General features: G+C 36.1%; 1 protein-coding gene across 1 annotated transcript in view; it reads right to left on the bottom strand.

Annotated features, from left to right (window-relative positions):
• LOC142336465 (cytochrome P450 1A2-like) overlaps window positions 1-18,107 on the bottom strand; it is a 69,288-nt gene that overhangs the window by 30,410 nt on the left and 20,771 nt on the right. Inside the window, exons 4-6 of the mRNA XM_075385319.1 lie at window positions 10,639-10,814; window positions 7,721-8,134; window positions 6,998-7,224 (exon numbers count right to left, since the gene is read on the bottom strand). Of these exons, the coding sequence (XP_075241434.1) occupies window positions 6,998-7,224; window positions 7,721-8,134; window positions 10,639-10,814 (817 nt within the window). The remainder of the gene's footprint in view (window positions 1-6,997; window positions 7,225-7,720; window positions 8,135-10,638; window positions 10,815-18,107) is intronic.

Below are 18,107 nucleotides of genomic sequence, written 5' to 3' on the forward strand. Positions count from 1 at the left end.
AGAACAAAAGCTGTTCAAAAAATTGGCTGTATTTGACTTCGAATCAATCTGCGTTCAATCTAATGAACTAAAAGATACCAATACAACTACTTGGATAGGAAAACATGAACCAATCTCTGTAACAATTTCTTCAATTTTATTACACGAACCTATTTTTCTATGCAACAAAGACCCCAAGACACTGATTGTATCTTTTGTTGAAGCATTAGAAGAACTAGCTAGCAAAAGTAAAGCAGAAATGTTGCAAAAATTTTCATCAATTGAAAATGCAATTAAAACCAGAGTAAATTCTATATTCGAGAAACTAAATGGAAGGAAAGATGAGAGTACTCCAATGTTTGAATTCCAATATATCGAAGAAGAAGAATTTGATATGTCGACTCAATTCCTCGAAATTCAGAAAAATCAACTTCTCGATTTACAACAACATTTCGAACGATATGTCAGCACTTTACCTGTATTTGGATTCAACAGCGGGAAATATTATGTGAATCTTATCAAGTCTTATTTACTACCCTACCTCATTCACGAGGGCGATATTCAACCAACGGTTATTAAAATAGCTAATCATTTTGTATCCTTTAAATTTGGTGGTGTTCAGTTTCTCGATATTCTAAACTTTCTTGGTGGAGCGACATCACTAGATTCGTTCCTCAAAGCTTACAAGACAAATGAGACCAAAAGATTTTTCCCTTAAGAATGGTTCGACTCACTAAATAAATTGGTTGTAACTTTCCTTCCTCCTTACGAATGTTTCTTTAGTAAGTTGAGAGATTTCAATCCCTTGGAGAAAGAATGTACGGATTTCACAAAATTGTTGCATAGTGGACTTTCCTAAAATGAGGCTCTGAAAAAACTTAGGTTGAAGGTAGTGCCCCCCTCGAGATTTGACAACTACAATTACTAGGAAAGTGTGTGGGAGCACGAACAAATGACAAGTTTTCAAGACTTTGTCAGGTGGTATAATAACAAGGATGTTGTCCCGACACTAGAAGCGATGCAGAAAATGATGGAATTCTATCATAAAAAAGGGATTGATATGTTAAAACTGGGTTGCACACTACCTATTTTAGCAAATATTTGTCTACACAAATCAATTAATAACAAATTCTATCCTTTCGTTGAAGCAGACAAAATTTTACATGATAAAATACGCGAAGATAAGACCGGTGGTCCCTCTATTGTGTTTACTAGAATAGCGGTTGTGGATCAAAGCTATATTCGAAACACAGAACACATTTGCAAATCAATTGTGGGTATAGACGCCAGTCAACCTTACCCCTTCTCGATGTGTCAAGAAATGCCCACTGGGCTTTACACTAGATGGGAGTTTGATTCAGACTCTCAGAAGTTTAAAGCTAGGCAAAATAAATCGACGAAATTTGAGAACATGGTTATGTCGTACCTACAATCTCAGCGTCCTAACTGCACTATTGAAAGTTACTACGCAACTGGAACCCAGGAAAAGATTGATTGTTTTAATGTAGACGGATTTTGTGCTCACTGTAAAACTATTTTTGAAGCAAGGGGTTGTTACTTTTACTTTTGTGCATGTCAGGAAGCATGAGCAGGCATGTCAGACGAAGAGATTCGGAAAGGACTCAAGAAATGGGAATACGATGAACTAAGACGAGACTATTTGCGAAGCAAAGGATATAAAGTTGTTGAGTTATGGGAATGTAACTGGTGGGAAACTGTCGAAGGTGATGAATCCGTAAAAATTCACGTGAGAAACAATTTCCCATTCAAGCTACCTCTGACTCAAGAATCTCTACTTACTAAGATAAGAGCAGATAAACTATTTGGTTGCGTTCAGTGTGATCTCGAAGTTCCAGATGGGTTGAAATACAAGTTCTCGAACTTTCCACCAATCTTTAAAAACTTTAATGTTAGTCGAGCAGATATTGGTGATTATATGACGGATTATGCAATTGATAACGATTTACTCAAGCAACCGCAACGCACGTTGATTTCAAGCTTCAAGTTGGAGAATGGAACAGTCATAACATCTTTACTCAACTTTTACCTTAGTCTTGGGCTGAAACGCACCAAAATTTATCGCTTCGTTCAGTACACACCCAAAAAAAGCTTCAACAATTTTTTCCAATCGGCTGTTGATGCTAGAATAGTTGGAGATGAAAATCCTAAATCACGCGTTGTAGCAGAAACAATGAAAATGTTAGGGAATAGTTCCTATGGTTACCAAATCATGGACAGAAGCAGACATACAGAGACAAAATACCTGAACGATGAAAAGACACACAAAGCTATCAACGGGAAATTGTTTAAGAGAATTAACAGAGTGTCGAAAGAACTATACAAAGTTGAGCTTGTTAAATTAAAAATGCACCACCGTGAACCGATAATAGTCGGCTTTTTTATACTTCAGTACGCAAAATTACGTATGCTGGAGCTTTATTACAATTTTCTTTTTAATTTTGCGATGTCGACACATTTGAAGAGTTAGAAATGGACAATGACTCCTTATACTTAGCTCTAGCACACAATAATTTGTACGATTGCAATCGTCCATCTAAAAAAGCAGAGTGGGAAGCTCTGAGGGAACACGATTGTGATGATTCTATCAAAGCTGATGCTGTACAAAATTTCTTCCCTAGAACTTGTTGTGATAAACATAAAAAGCACGATAAGCGTGAACCAGGTCTGTTCAAGTAAGAAGTTAGATGTACTGAAATGATTTGACTCTGTAGCAAAACATATTGTTGCTACGATGCCAAATCGGATAAGTACAAATTCAGCAGCAAAGGACTCAACAAACGAACATTGGAAGAGACCGGAGATGGACCATTGGAAAAATATCGGCGAGTGATGGAAGAAATCATCATTTTAACATCTACAAATAGAGGATTTCGAACAATCAACCACTGCGTCGCTACCTATGAACAAACAAAGAAAGGACTCTCATATTTTTATCCTAAACAAAAAGTGTTATCTGATGGAATTCATATTGTACCCCTGAACTTGTAATTTACATAATTAATTTTCATTTTGTGAGCGCTCTCTGTTTGTTTAAAATTACTTATAATGTACTTGGTTAATACTATGTCTGTCTTTTTGTACCTTCATAATTCATTCTTTTAAAAACTTTCAATTTTCTCAATTTTAGTGGTTATAACTAACCTTAATACAATGCGGTGGCTATACCTAATCTCAATACATTGCGGCGGCTATACCTAATCTTAATACATTGCGGCGGCTATACCTAATCTTAATACATTGCGGCGGCTATACCTAATCTTAATACATTGCAGCGGCTATACCTAATCTTAATACATTGCGGCGGCTATACCTAATCTTAATACATTGCGGCGGCTATACCTAATCTTAATACATTGCGGTGGCTCTACCTAATCTTAATACATTGCGGCGGTTATACCTAACCTTATTACATTGCAGCGGCTATACCTAATCTTAACACATTGCGGCGGCTATACCTATTCTTAATACATTGCAGCGGCTATACCTGTTCTTAACACTTTGCGACGGCTATACCTAATCTTAATACCTTGCGGCGGCTATACCTAATCTTATTACATTGCAGCGGCTATACCTGATCTTAATACATTGCGGTGTTTATACCTAATCTTAATACATTGCGGCGGCTATACCTAATCTTAATACATTGCGGCGGCTATACCTAATCTTATTACATTGCGGCGGCTATACCTAATCGTATTACATTGCGGCAGCTATACCTAATCTTAATACATTGCGGCGGATATAACTAATCTTAATACATTGCGGCGGCTATACCTAATCATAATACATTGCGGTGGTTATACCAAAAAGATGTTGAAATTTACTGCGAGGGGAATTATCCGTTAATGCGCGCTGCCTGTACAATTCCCCTGCGCGCTGACTGTACAATTCCCATTCGCGCTGACTGTACAATTCCCCTGCGCGCTGCATTAATCCCTAAATGACCTCTAAAATCACGTGACAAGGGGCTCCGGAAAATCACCCTCATCTGCTCCTACCTTATTACTCACCCCCTGGAACACAGGTAGGCGCCCCTAGATTCTATCCATAATCTTAATAGATTACTATAAACCCACTCAGAGAAATTCTCCTATACCCTATCTTAATACATGGGGTCTACACCCCCCCCCCCCCCCGGGAGGCTTGCTCACCCTATAACTACTATGGTGTCTAGATAATTTTTGTACAATTTCAACTCCATTAATTTTTCCAAGCATGATTTTAGCTCAGTCAGCCTGATTTTTGACATTCTCATTTTTGAAGCCTTAAAAGTGTTTTTGTGTATTTTATTTTGTTACATTTATTAGCATGCTTTTGTTTGTTTTTTAAAAGGATCACTGGTAAACTGCCAAGAAAATTTGCGGGTTGACAATGCTTGAGACCTTTCAAATGTTTTCCATTAATTTTTAGATCTCAAAGCTGTTTGCAAGTCATAAAAACGCTCATTTCTTTCAAATAAAGCTGGCCAATTTCTCCTAGTGCAGCCTAGAAAATCAGCTGTGTACACGTGTTGAATTAAAATTGCCTCTATTTGCTATATTTACAATTTATTTAATAAATAACTGAGACAAAACGAAAATAGCAATGAGAAGTTTTTTACCATTCATTTTCATTATAGCATTGCTGCCAATATGTGCTCATAACTTGCTCATAACTTGATCCAAGATTTGTCAAGTCTCTGCCAAAACTTGCGGAAGACTTGTCAAATCTTGGCCAAGACTTGACTCAAGAATTGCCAAGACTCAGGACTTGATTTAAGACGTGCGAAGTCTAAAAATTTAGCCCTCTATATTAAGTCAGATAAAACATTTTGCTTTGTAGTCAGTTAAATAATTGCAATCAAAGAGAGAACTTCTCTAAATTGTTTTGAACTAACAAAAATGGCAGGTTGGGGTTACTTAGCTTACTTTTGAATTAGCAACAACTATTGGTGTTGTTATATTAAAAGAATTAAAATTTGCCTGGACTTAACAATTTAATCGCAAGAACTTTGTTTGGTTGCGTTGCGCAAATCGCCAACGATGCAAAGAAAACAGAGAAAAGGTGAACTTTTTAGATTTGGTCCATATTGAGTTTAATAAGCGGTCAATTTGGTCCAGAATGTCTGAATGTCTGATCATAGTCTTTTTATAGTCTGAACAATGGTCTGAGTTTGAGTCTGACCATGAGCGCACTATAGTCTGGACAAAGGTCTGGATTCGGTCTGAAAAGCGGTCACTTTGGTCTGGAAAATCTGATCATAGTCTGTTTAGAGTCTGGACAATGTCTGAAATTGGGTCTGATTATAAGCGCACTATAGTCAGGACAAAGGTCTGGGTTCGGTCTGATCAGAGGACTTTTTGGTCTGGAAAGTCTGATCAGAGATCATTTTGGTCTGGAGGGTCTGATCAGAGGTAATTTCGGTCTGGATAGTCTGATCATAGCTCAATTTGGGTCCGGACCTAAACCTGGGTTGTATTATTCATATCACTATGTCAGATAGTGACCTTCCCATTCACTTGACCGGGGTCCAATAATTCAGATTAATCACTTTCATTATTAATGTTTCTGAAAATATGAAGAGCTCTCTGCTGAAAATGTCTGTGTAGGAATTTTTGAACAAAGATGCAAACCTCTCCATAAAATCCAAACATGCAAGAAAAAATCATGTTAAATTGTTTAGCAGCTACTTGTTATCCAAGAAATGAAATCAACCAACTTATGCAACGCAGTTCTTTTTATGTTTACAGCAAAAATATGATGCAAAATTGGTGCGACGAACACAATACTGAAAAGATGAACAAAATACGGAAACATTAATTTAATCACAGAATTAGTACCCGTGGTAAGTCATCGAAGAGTACGAAAACTCCTCCGCAAATGTTTTACGGTCCGCTGGCTGTCGAATGATACTACTCAAATCTTATCTAGTTCAAATTTAAGTTTTGGCTAAAATTGAACGAACAAAAAACCAAATGAGCTTTGTAGTTCGTCTTTTGTCAGACAGTGGGTTGCAAAGATTAGCTAGATTTAGGAATTGGAATGGATAAACAAAAAAGAAATCCGTCTGCAAATTTTCAATTCTTTGAATTTCTAACGAACGGTTATAACTTCTAAGAGTCATAGTTTTAAGCAGCTTAGTTTCCATACAACCTACAGTAGGTTTGAACATAATGTTTCAACATAACAGCAAATTTAAGTAGATTATTAATGTTACTTTAAAACTAAATTTGCGTCTAATTATCATTTTTCAGCAGTGGCCTCTGCTAGTACTGCTAAAAAATGCAATAAGATTAACAACTTCAATTGAAGAAAAACTACCAGTTTCGAATATCAAATTGTGTTACAACTTTATGAATAACAGATTACAAAAGAACTTTAACTATTTGAGACAAATTGCACCTCAATATTTCAACCTTAAATCCTCTATTTTGTCGCACTTTACTTCGAAATTAATGTGCATCTCTAGTCAAGAACAAAAAAAAGTGTCTCTTGAAAGGCCTTTCAAAAAATGCCATACGGCATTTTTTTTTTTGCTTTGGAATGTAAATAAAAAAGTGAAATCAGATCTAGTAATTTTAACCAAATTTTGATTTTGGAGGTTAGTTGTATTGATATGAATTTTGCAAACAAAATGGTTTTGTTGGTTTTGATCAAATTGTGTTGCATGAACACGGCAATTTTTTAATCCCGCAATCTCCACTAAAATGAAGAATATCGAATCAAAAGAAACCAATTCGAGTAGAACTCGACCGGCACAAACTTGCAAAAAAAATTGCAAGATAAACAAAAAATTACAAGAATCTTGCAGGGTCCTGCAAGATTACAAGAATCTTGCAACAGCTTAGAATATAGTCTTCTGTTTTCGACTGCGGATATCATATATAGTTAGCTTTTTGTTTATTTTTTGTTTATTTGTTTATCGTTCATCTTGGAAAATGACAGAGTAGTCGTTTGGGACAACATCGAGACGGATCAGTTGCTTTTCATTGATTTGCTTCCCATCCACTGGTTTTACCTTGTACTTCCTCAAAATGCCAGACAGAATTAAATAGAGCAAACTTAGAGCCAGTTTCTCTCCCAAGCATCTGCGTTTTCCGAATCCAAAAGATGCGAGGTTCTCCATTGCACTATGATTGAGAGTCGGAGTCTCGGACGGCGGGTTCTCAGAGACGAAGTTGCGAATGTCGAAGGAGTCTGGATACCTCCAAACTGTTTTGTCGTGATTGGCCGCCCACAGATTTACTAAATACATACACAATACGCGATAAATATTAAGTTCAATTTAAAATCATAACTTGATTGGGTTAAGAAGTCTGACTTTTGACTGTATTTATGAGACATGAAATGAATGGGGTGTGGCTCTAACTGGCGACAGGAAGTCGTATTTTTTGGCCATCAGAGCCCATCCCGATTTTTCTCATCTTCAATGACGTAAAGACCATTTTTGTGATCATGTTTTAGAGTAGATTTATAACAAAAAATCAGCGAAGAAATTCCTCTATCTTTTCCCATTTTTTTTCAATTTCCCGCCAAAGAAACACAGGTATCTTTTACAGGTCTTGTACAGGTATCTCAAAGTTCAATTTTTTGCTCTAAGGAAAGATGTTTTAATAAATTTTGGTGCAAAAAAGTTATGATCACATTACAGCGGTTAGAAAACAGAAAGAAGAAAATTTCAACGGGCTTTCACAGAAACAAAATTGTATTTCTGAATGGAACTATATAAGCATAGAGTTACCCAAAACAGGTGTTCCTTTAGGTATGAAAACATCGCCTTCTTCAAAGTCGTCAACAGGTGCGTGTGGCACTGTAATCGGAGTTGTTGTAATAAATCTCAGAGTTTCATAGATCACGGCGTTCAAGTAAACATTGCAACTCCTCGACTTTAGAGATCCCGTATCGTCTTGGGACCTCAGTTCCTTTCTGACCAGACGTTGTAGCTCCTGGCGATTGGCGAGGAATAGTATTATCCATTGGATGGTGCTCGTTGTGGTGGGTACCATTGCTCCGAATAATTGGGTTCCAATCGAAAGGACTTCAATTTGAGACACATTTCCGGGTCGTAACTCAGTTGCAGACCAAGTGATGAGTTGGTTGAAAATAGTTTCTTCTTTTGTGTCAGCGATCAGATTCAAAATGAAGTCAGAAATTTCTAAACAAACATTTTAGAACGATTAGATATTTGGAAAAGATTATGTTCGGATAGAGGAAAGTGATTTAACTATAAACCGGATGAGGTGGTAAAAACTTTTAGCCATGATCAGACTACCCAAACAACAAAATTGGGCATGATTCAAATATGCGCGAAATGTTGAAAAAAAAAGACAAAATTCATGTTGACAAAAAAGACAAAAAAACCTTCATGTTTTGATTCTGCGGGACTATGCAAGCATTTGTGACTATGACTCGAAAGTTACAACAATTAGAAAATGTAGGACTAATAACATCAGGACAAACAGGTGGTATGGTAGAATAATAAAACGTGTGATTGCAAAAAAGAAGGGACTATGATTCGACAGGCCAAAGCATGTAAAAACGAAAGTGTGAAACTGTGCGACAGACAAAAAATTTTTAAATAAAAATTCAGTTATAATCTAGCCATAAGTTAACGCTCTCAAATTAGTCATTATATTAATTTTAACCGAAAAGTTGGGGAGGAACTTACCATAGGACTAAAACCAAATTTTGTCACAATCTGTTATGAAAAACAAATTAACAAACAAAACGAATGATATGAAAAAATTAAGGAAAATTCAAAATTCCGAGACAATATCGTTGCGAAAAAGATTAGCTTTCTGTCCCATACTTTACAATTTCTAGTGCTAGGTAGTTTAATTTGCAGCTTCTGGCACTGTAATCTCTGTGCTCAATTAGCTCATCGAATTGAAGTAAAAATAGGATTGCACATTATTAAATCATTGCTTATTTTCCGCCAAAATTGGTTCTATAATTTGAATAAGTAAATTTTTTATCAGATGCTGCGGGACTAGGAGATAGAATGACACACATTTTTTTTTCAAATTTCCAACTGCTTTTTTTAAAATTTTTAATGATTCGATACACGGAGCTTATGAAACGAAATAAACATTGTATCGTTTGCATTTCTGAGTCAAAAACAGTTGTCCATTTTTTAGTTAACGTTTTGGGAGGGTATCCGCCCGGACAATAAATTCCAGTCAAATCTCTTCCACCTCAACCCAGGGTGTCTCTTAATCGATTAATCAGTCAAATGAAATCTGCAAAAATGGTCAAAGTTCTTGACTGTTTAGTTAAAAAGAACTTTGATCTTTTTTCAATACTTTATCAAGGTTGTATGTCGTTGAAGCATTTAATTTCTGTATTAACTTTAATTCTCTTGCCTCATTTTCTATCGTTAGTGTTAAGACGTTAAGAACAAAAAATGTTATCTGCAGCACAGGAAACAAAAAAATTTTCGAATCCGAGAGAAAATTACAACCTAAGATTTTAAAATACGTCAATTTCAATTCGTTTTTGTGACGTAAATTCGTGCATAACAGTCACCCAACTATATACATTTGTTTTCTACCATGAATTTATAAAACGGAAATCATGGACAACATTTGTGCATTTTTAGAGCTAATGCTCATCGTTTTGAAAAAAAAAAAGATATTATTTAATAAATTGATATTTTAGAACTACAGTGAAATTGTTACTACCTGTTTAACAAGCAAACAATTATTACCAATTTTAAAATTAATTTTCTTAAAGACAAACGTCACCCTCAGAACTTCACTCTGCATCATCACTTGGAAAATATTTTGAATATATTTTGAAAACATTGTTTGACGTGCAAGACTCAGTTTGAAAATTGCTGCTGTAAGAAGAAATAATTTAAATGGGACGAATTAAGCTTCTCTGCGAATGATTAGATTGTTCTGCAGATTATCAGTTAATGTTCGAACTCGTCAAATGTTGTTCCACCCGATTTGGTAATATTAAAATTTTCCTTAACTCTCATTGTTGTCAGAACACTGACTATTGTGTTACAAATATTTTTCAGGATAGGTTTTTATAATCTGTTTTTTATTGACAAGCACTCGAAAAGATAACTGCGTCATCTATCAAAAAAAACTCAAGCTTTCTTTTCTTCAGTCCAATTGGTGAGCGCTATAGCGAATACAGTGTTTCCATACAAAGTTAATTTGATTCTCAGGCCTCATTATCAGGAAGATACTAAGATATCTGGCTACTAAGATTTTCAAATTTCAACAAAAAAATTTTCGAACTTCAATAACGTAAATTTCAAAATACACAAAAACGAGCATTTCTTTGTTGTATTTGCGGCATTTTATAGAGAGCTCTACATCAACCGTACTTCTGTGCCCGAGGTGAGGTGGTCGAAATATGATTCGACAATTTTTTGTCTGGGGGGTACCCCTCCCAGACAATGAATACAAGGTCTGGACCAAACTTTTGGGTAGCACTATTTCGAATCATGATCTGGCATCAACGAATCATAGTCGCGAAAAGTGTGATATGCACACGGCTTCTTTCGAATCATAATCGGAATTAATCAAATCATAGTCCCGCAAAATCTTTCTAAACTGCCCTAATTCGGTTTGTAAAATCACAAAAAAAATTGAATTTGATTGAGACCAAAAAGAGTTATATGATGAATTGATTTTTTTTTCTTACTGTTGAACACGGATTGTAGAGATTTTATTTTGGGCCAGAAGAGGTAATGCAGCCAGGGGTTGTTATCAGCCAGAGCCGCAAAGGGAATCACGTGCACAAACTTGTTCAGCTCCTCAAGGAACTGGTGAGCGTGGACGGACATTTCCCCTTCCAAGTGTTTGCCAGTGTACAAGAGGCTGAAAAAATTCAGACAACGTTGACAAGGCTAGAAATAGTGTTATACAAAAAGTGGATAGTTATTTAGATAGATGTTGCGACTGACCACTGAAAAACATACAATAATCTCGAAAACAATTTTGTATTATTTGATCACAAAGATTTATAGGGTTTCAATTCAAATAAAAACAAAGCCAAAAAATCTTTTCGGTTTATTTTTTTAATTCTTTATAGTTGTCCTTTTCAAGTTTGAACATTTTTAAGATGATGTAACGAAAATTTCATACCATAAAATGCGAAAACAGTGTCGGTTATTCAACTTTTCCAACATTTATCTACAAACATCTAAAGTAATATAGTGCTAAAAATGCATATTTTAGCAGATGCATCCATTGTATTTCGAAAAATATCTGCTGTAAAAATTTTTGTCCGAAGTATTTGAAATCCGTACAGATAATAAGTTTGAGTATAGGGTCGAGATCTTTCAACTGAAAAAACAATTTGAGTGTAATATTTCTCCATAATTATCCCTTTAATTCATTGAAAATTCAACGTATTTCCTACATCAATTTAGAACTCTTCAACAGACTAAGCAGAAAATTTGTTGCTAAGAAAAACTTTTTTCTGTAGCTAGCTATAAACGTAATTCTTGCAAAAATTTTGGCTTACTTTGCTGAAGTTAAGATGTGCCGGAAAAAAAGTAGGAAATGCGTTACAATTTTTAGTCCTTCAGACAAATTTTTAACTTTGATTTATTGTAATATAAAGGCAGTAAGTTTTGGAAAATTTTATAATAAATCTGTAAATTGCCGTAGGAAATAAGTGCGTGGTGATGATTCAAAATTTTTACAGAAACACAAAATGAATGTTTAAAAACATACTACAGGATGTGTTTACTTTGAACAAAAAATTTGAAAAGTTTAAAAATGCTTTTTTTAGCACTGAACACATTCAACAACCTTTTCATCACTATCATATAGAATTTCTTTAAATGAAATAGTTAATTTCTTGCAAAGATGTCAAATTACACTGCTAATACCTACGCGTTTCCAGTACTTCTAAATACGTTTTCTTTTAAACAATTGAGGCAACTTAGTTTTCTGATTCAATTCTCAAATTCACATTTTTAGAATCTATCGTTATGGTGAATCTTTTTTCTTCTCAATAAAAACATGATTTCAAAATGTTGCTTGTAACAGAAAACTTTTGTATCAAATTTAACAATTGGCGTCAATTACTACCAAATAGTTGTTACTTTTTGTACAGTTGATTTAAAAAAGCGGAAAGGTTTTCATTGAATTTTAAAATTAGGAAAGCTGGCAGTTCGTCAAAGGTTTCTACGGTTGCACATTAACTGAAATTCGTTACGTAATTAAAATATTATCTCTCGATGAATCCAAAACTTTGTTCCAGCAGTTGAAACATAACATAAAACAGAGCACAGCCTTAAAATGTTAATTAAGACTCATTGAGATAAATTTTTTTCAAAAATGGTTGATGTCATATTATCAAAAGTTAAAGGTACAAAAAAGCAAGACATAATATTTGGTATCAAATATTATGTTTTGCTTTGTGTACCTTTAACTTTTGATAATATGACATCAACCATTTTTGAAAAAATTTATCTCAATGAGACTTAATTAATATTATAAGGCTGTGCTCTGTTTTATGTTATGTTTCAACTGATGGAACACACATCACTAAAAAGCCATTGAAACAAAATGTATTAATGGGCATGATTTCAAAACCTGAAGGTTTGATAATCAGCCGACCCAGTTCGAGGTGTCAACACTAGAAATTAAATGGCATTGAATGGTTGTTCGATTCCCGGTTTTAGCACTGAATGCGGTGCAACCAGTGAAAATAGAAATTTCAATGCTAAAAATTGCACATTTTACGTCAATCTACCGAAAAAAGATCAACGCAAACGTTTTTGCAATAAAATTTTGAAAAAAAAATGCTTTTTTAGCGGTCAATTCGGGTTTTCAACGCTTCCTGCTCAAGTGGTGAAAAAAAATACTGAAATTACAAACAACGCTAAAATTTGTTGATTTTACTATAAAAACACTGCGTGTATGCCTAACATAATTGGACTTAATCTGAGTTAACTTCAAAAGAAACACATTAGAAGTCAGTAGCAAGTGGTGCTGTAGAAGAAGTTGCTGACGTCAGGGGTCAGAAATTCAAACCCGTGGACAAATGATCTTTTTGGTAAGAATTCCGGTGAATGAGGTTAAAAATTAAACTCAACTTCTAAAAACCGCAAATCTTTCACTGCATTCATTGCCAAAAGATGCGAGCTCGTTGCGGTGATACGTTTGTATTTTATGAAATTTAACCAACTAACGTCGGGCGAATTGCTCTCAAACGACTGGCGAGTGTTTGCCTTCAGTGGTACCTGGCTGGGGCTTAGAAAAGCTTGTATTTGGAGGGAGAGTGAGTGGATGATGGTCTAATGGGGATTGGACTAGGAAGGTGGGGGGTTGGAAGTGGCGGATAGGAGGGTCCAAATCGCCAGGTGGAGGAGGGTGGACGGGGGGTGTGATACGTATGGATACCTAAATATATATCGAAACCTTTATGTGTACTAAATTATTTATCCTCTATATCTATAATTATATCATGTGTTTTATAACTAAAAGTTATGACTTCTATTTATTCACCTATATTAATATTCCCGTTAGTCTACTAAATTATTTCATATTTTGTTCATGCTAGTTTTTTATAAGTAATCATAATTTCATTTAGTCAGTCTGAATTCAAGTTACTCTGCAAACGCTCTTCATATTTCTGAGTTAAACTTAGCAACGGATTCGCACCGCGTTTCCAATAATCAGAATTCGTAATAAACAATTAGTTGTGTATTCGCTCAGCAATTCCTAACACATTCTTGAGACAAAGTATTTGCAACGCGAATCCTAAACTATTCAATAAGATAGAGTATAACATGGCGCAGTCAGCGACAAAGGACAGCGGCAAATCCCCACTTGGAATTCAACCCTTTTGGGAAAAGGCGACACTAAAACCCCCAATTCGCTGGGAGTTTTGGAGAATACAATTGAAACTCGCAATCCTCGCCCGAGAAGGAATTGAAGTGGACCTTCTCTTGGTGGACCCTCCAGAACATGTTTTCTTACCTCCTGAACCAGCATATGAGAACGCAGTTGACAACCCGACGGCACAATCAGAGCGAGATCGACGTACCCGCAATGAGCAGGCAAAAACAGCGTGGAAAAATCAATGTCAACGAGTTATAGCAGTCGGCATACTTTGCGGTGACAAACCGTGGAAGTTATGTGATCGAAAAGCATCTTCTTTGATGTACTTGAGCTTAGGCATGGAAGGACGGCGCGTATTCAACTCAAAGAATTCGACCGTCAATCTCGAAACAATCTCAACGAAGGATCTTTGGGATGTTCTAAATACAACTTTCATTCGGATCCATAATATAACCTTCGATAGATACCTTTTCCTCACACGAAAACAGCAAAAGGGAGAACCTATTGAGAAGTTCTGTGGACATCTCAAAGAACTTTCGGAAAACTGTGATCTAGGAGATAAAGGAGACACTATCATCCGGAACGTCTTTATCGCGAATATGCAAAATGAAGACAATCAAAAGGAGCTTCTTAAAGAAACAGTAGACCCGGAAAAAGCATTGGCAATAGCAATTAATATCGAGATGGGTACGCTCAACCAACTAAAAATGAATGCAAGTAAAACCGAGTCACATTCAACTGTTAACCAAGTACAACGGATGCGCATCGCGAATGCTACCCCTTTCTCTAATATGAATACAACAGCACGGAAAAAGTCTGTCATTTCTGTGGATCTAGTTGGACCTTTGACCACCGTAATAAATGTCCCGCTCGGGGAAAAAGATGCAAAAACTGTGGTATTGAAAACCACTTCGCAAAGGTTTGTCGCAAACCTAAAGATCCCAATTCGTACCCAAAACCTAAGCCGCGGGTCAATAACGTAGAAAAAGATGATCAAAATGAAGATATCAATCAAATTTCGACCAATTTTGACCCTGATTTGGAGTCAAACTATTCTTCAGATGAAGATAATTGTGTAGCAGTAGTATCTTCAACAGATCCCACAACTTCGGTGGAGGCAATCAATCTTCCTGTAATTTTCGGCAATACATCAGCAAATGTTTTGGTGGATTCGGGCAGCGTATGCACAATAATAAATGAATCCTTGGCGAACTCCATCATTTCCCATGACTCGAAATCAAAGTGGATACGCGAAGCGAATCCTAAACAATTGAAAACATTTTCAAACGAGCCTATTCATACGGTGGGCATTCTCCAAACTTCAATTCAAAGCAGCAATTGGTACGCAAATCCGATAGAAATTCAAGTAGTGGCGGATGGACATCGTTTTCTATTGGGTAGAGATTTGTTTCCAGCTCTTGGACTCTCAATACATCAATCAAATAATCATATAACAATCAATCAGGTAGATCAAGAATATTGCCCAATCAAAAAACAGATTGCTATTGATTATCCTGACCTAATCTCCAGAATTGGTAAGTCCAAAGTACATACAGTTCGTTCAAAATTCCACAAACATTATACTCCATCACACCAAAAAGGCCGCCGTGTTCCTATAAACTTATTAGACAAAGTATCCGCTGAGCTAAACAAACTTTCTGAACAAGGACACATTGAAAAACTACAAGAATGTTCGGATAAAAACTTCATTTCTCCCATTGTAATTACGGTCAACAAGGACAAATCTGTAAAATTAGCTCTTAATTCGAAAATATCAAATAAAGCGATCCACAAAAACAAGTATCAAATGCCAAATATAGATAGTCTTATCGATTCAATTTCACAACATATTAATAACTCAAATCTGGGAGATAATGTCTATTTCTCAACGATCGATCTAAATTATGCCTATAGCCAACTAAAGCTGCATCCGGATACCGCACGTCATTGCAATTTTAATATCATTTGCGGCGAAGCAACAGGTAGGTATCGTTTTAAAACGGGATTTTATGGCCTTACGGATATGCCGGCCGAGTTTCAAAAGGCAATGGATTACACATTGGTTGGGCTGACTAACACATACTGTTTTCTGGATGACATAATTGTAGTTAGCAAAGGCACCAAGGAATCGCACCTCAAATACGTGTACAAATGTCTCCAAAAACTCGAAGCGGATAACCTTAGAATTAATTTAAGCAAATGTCACTTCGCAAAACATCAAATAAATTGGCTTGGCTTCACATTCTCACAAAGCGGTGTTAAACCTATAGAATCTAAAACAGCGGCAATTGCGGAAATCAAAGCTCCAAAAACATTGAAACAGTTACGGTCATTCTTAGGTAGCGTTCATCATTTAAGCAAATTTATACCTAATCTTGCCAAAATATGCCACCCTCTTCGGCCTTTATTAAAGAAAAACGAAAAATTTATCTGGAATGAAAATCATCAATTACATTTTGAACACATCAAAACTGTTATTGCAAACGCTACAGAAAATACTCATTTTAACCCAACACTGGAAACGCGAATCAAATGCGACGCATCCCGCCAAGGCTTAGGCGCTGCTCTTGAACAATTAGATTGTGAAGAGTGGAAAACAGTAGCTTTTGCATCTCGTTTTCTTAATAGCAATGAAGAACGCTATAATATAAATGAACTCGAATTACTTGGAGTGGTTTGGGCCATTGAATATTTTAAATATTATCTATTTGGGAAGACTTTCACAGTTTTAACAGATCACGGAGCACTTCTTTCAGTCTTAAAATCACACCGTTCTAATAAATCCTACAACAGTAGATTAACACGATGGATTGACCGTTTGTTACCATTTGATTTTAACATCGAACATATTCCTGGTACTAGAGTGGGCTTAGTTGATTATATTTCGCGACAACCAAATCAAAACGCTAAAAGTGTCAATCAATACGATGAGGAATTCATGGTAGCAACAATTTCCCGTATTTGCGACGCAATTACATCTTTATTTAGTCACGCGAATAAAATTCCTTTCCAAAAGCGGCACATAACCAGTAATTATAAGCAACAAGTAAACGAGACGCGCGTCCACTTTTGCAAACCTGCTAAAATTAGCACGAATAATTCAAATGCCACAATTAATCCACTCATTCCTCGAGCACAAGTAAACAATTACAATTCCGAATCATTTCTAACTTTAATTGCCGTGCAAATCAATTGCTTAAATCTGATACCACACTCGCATCGCGAATCCAGTCGCAAAATTCTAATGGCCATTTAATAGCTAATTCCACACAGCAAATACTCCACATCAAAATGTCAGCAAAAGAGGCACCACAAAATAATCCACCTACTTCACCACAAACCCCAAGAGTGACATTCCGTACTCAATCTACCCCCATCTCATCTACAAGAGCCGGACCCAGCAACACCCAAGCATCATCATCACCCGAGGAATATGACATCGAGCGATCCCGGGAAGAGATATTTGAAAATAACCTCAACCAGCTCTTCACCAAATCCTTTCTGGCGGTCCTCACTAGTAAGGACGCGGTGTTGAAAGAGATCCGCGACTGTGTACTACAGGATGATGAGGCCCGTTGTAAAGAAGTGAGCACGTACATCCACTCCTTTTGGAAGGACCTACATGTGAAATCTGGGTGTCTGTGTGTTGATCAACGCGTGGCCATTCCAAACTCTATTAAGGAGGCGGTGCTCAAATCCATCCACATGACGCACCCGGGTAGTTGGGGGATGATCTCTCTCTCCCAATATGCATGGTGGCCCTACATGCATAGGGAAATTTTAGCAAAAACATCTGATTGCGTCCCGTGTACAGATATTGGTAAGAATCTGAAACCTATCATACCAAAGTCTAAATGGCACCCACACAAAACTTGTCAAGAACCAAACGAAGAAATACAGATTGATTTTGGGGGTCCGATAATTAATGATAAATATAAAGATATTTATTTCTTAACATGTATTGACCGTTATTCAAAATATCCAACAGTTAGAATATTCGACAATGCTAATGAGGTAAATGTAGTAAAATTTCTTCGTGATTATGCATATACTCATGGAATCCCACGAACAATACGCTTAGTCCAAGCAACTTGTCTTGCAGGTAAACAAGTTACAAACTACTGTAACGAAAATAATAGCGACATTCTCGACGCTCCGGTCGGTGATCATAGAGCTATTGGATTGGTGGAGCGAATGATCCAAACAATTAAAAGACGTTTATCTTGCATGAAAGCCGAAAATAAAGATACATTTTCCACAGCTAAAGCGATTAAACAAATAGTCTCTGATTTACGATTAACTAAACAGAAAACA

Source organism: Convolutriloba macropyga, chromosome 3 (assembly GCF_964194025.1).
Source record: "Convolutriloba macropyga chromosome 3, txConMacr16.3, whole genome shotgun sequence".
Lineage (NCBI taxonomy): Eukaryota > Metazoa > Xenacoelomorpha > Acoela > Convolutidae > Convolutriloba > Convolutriloba macropyga.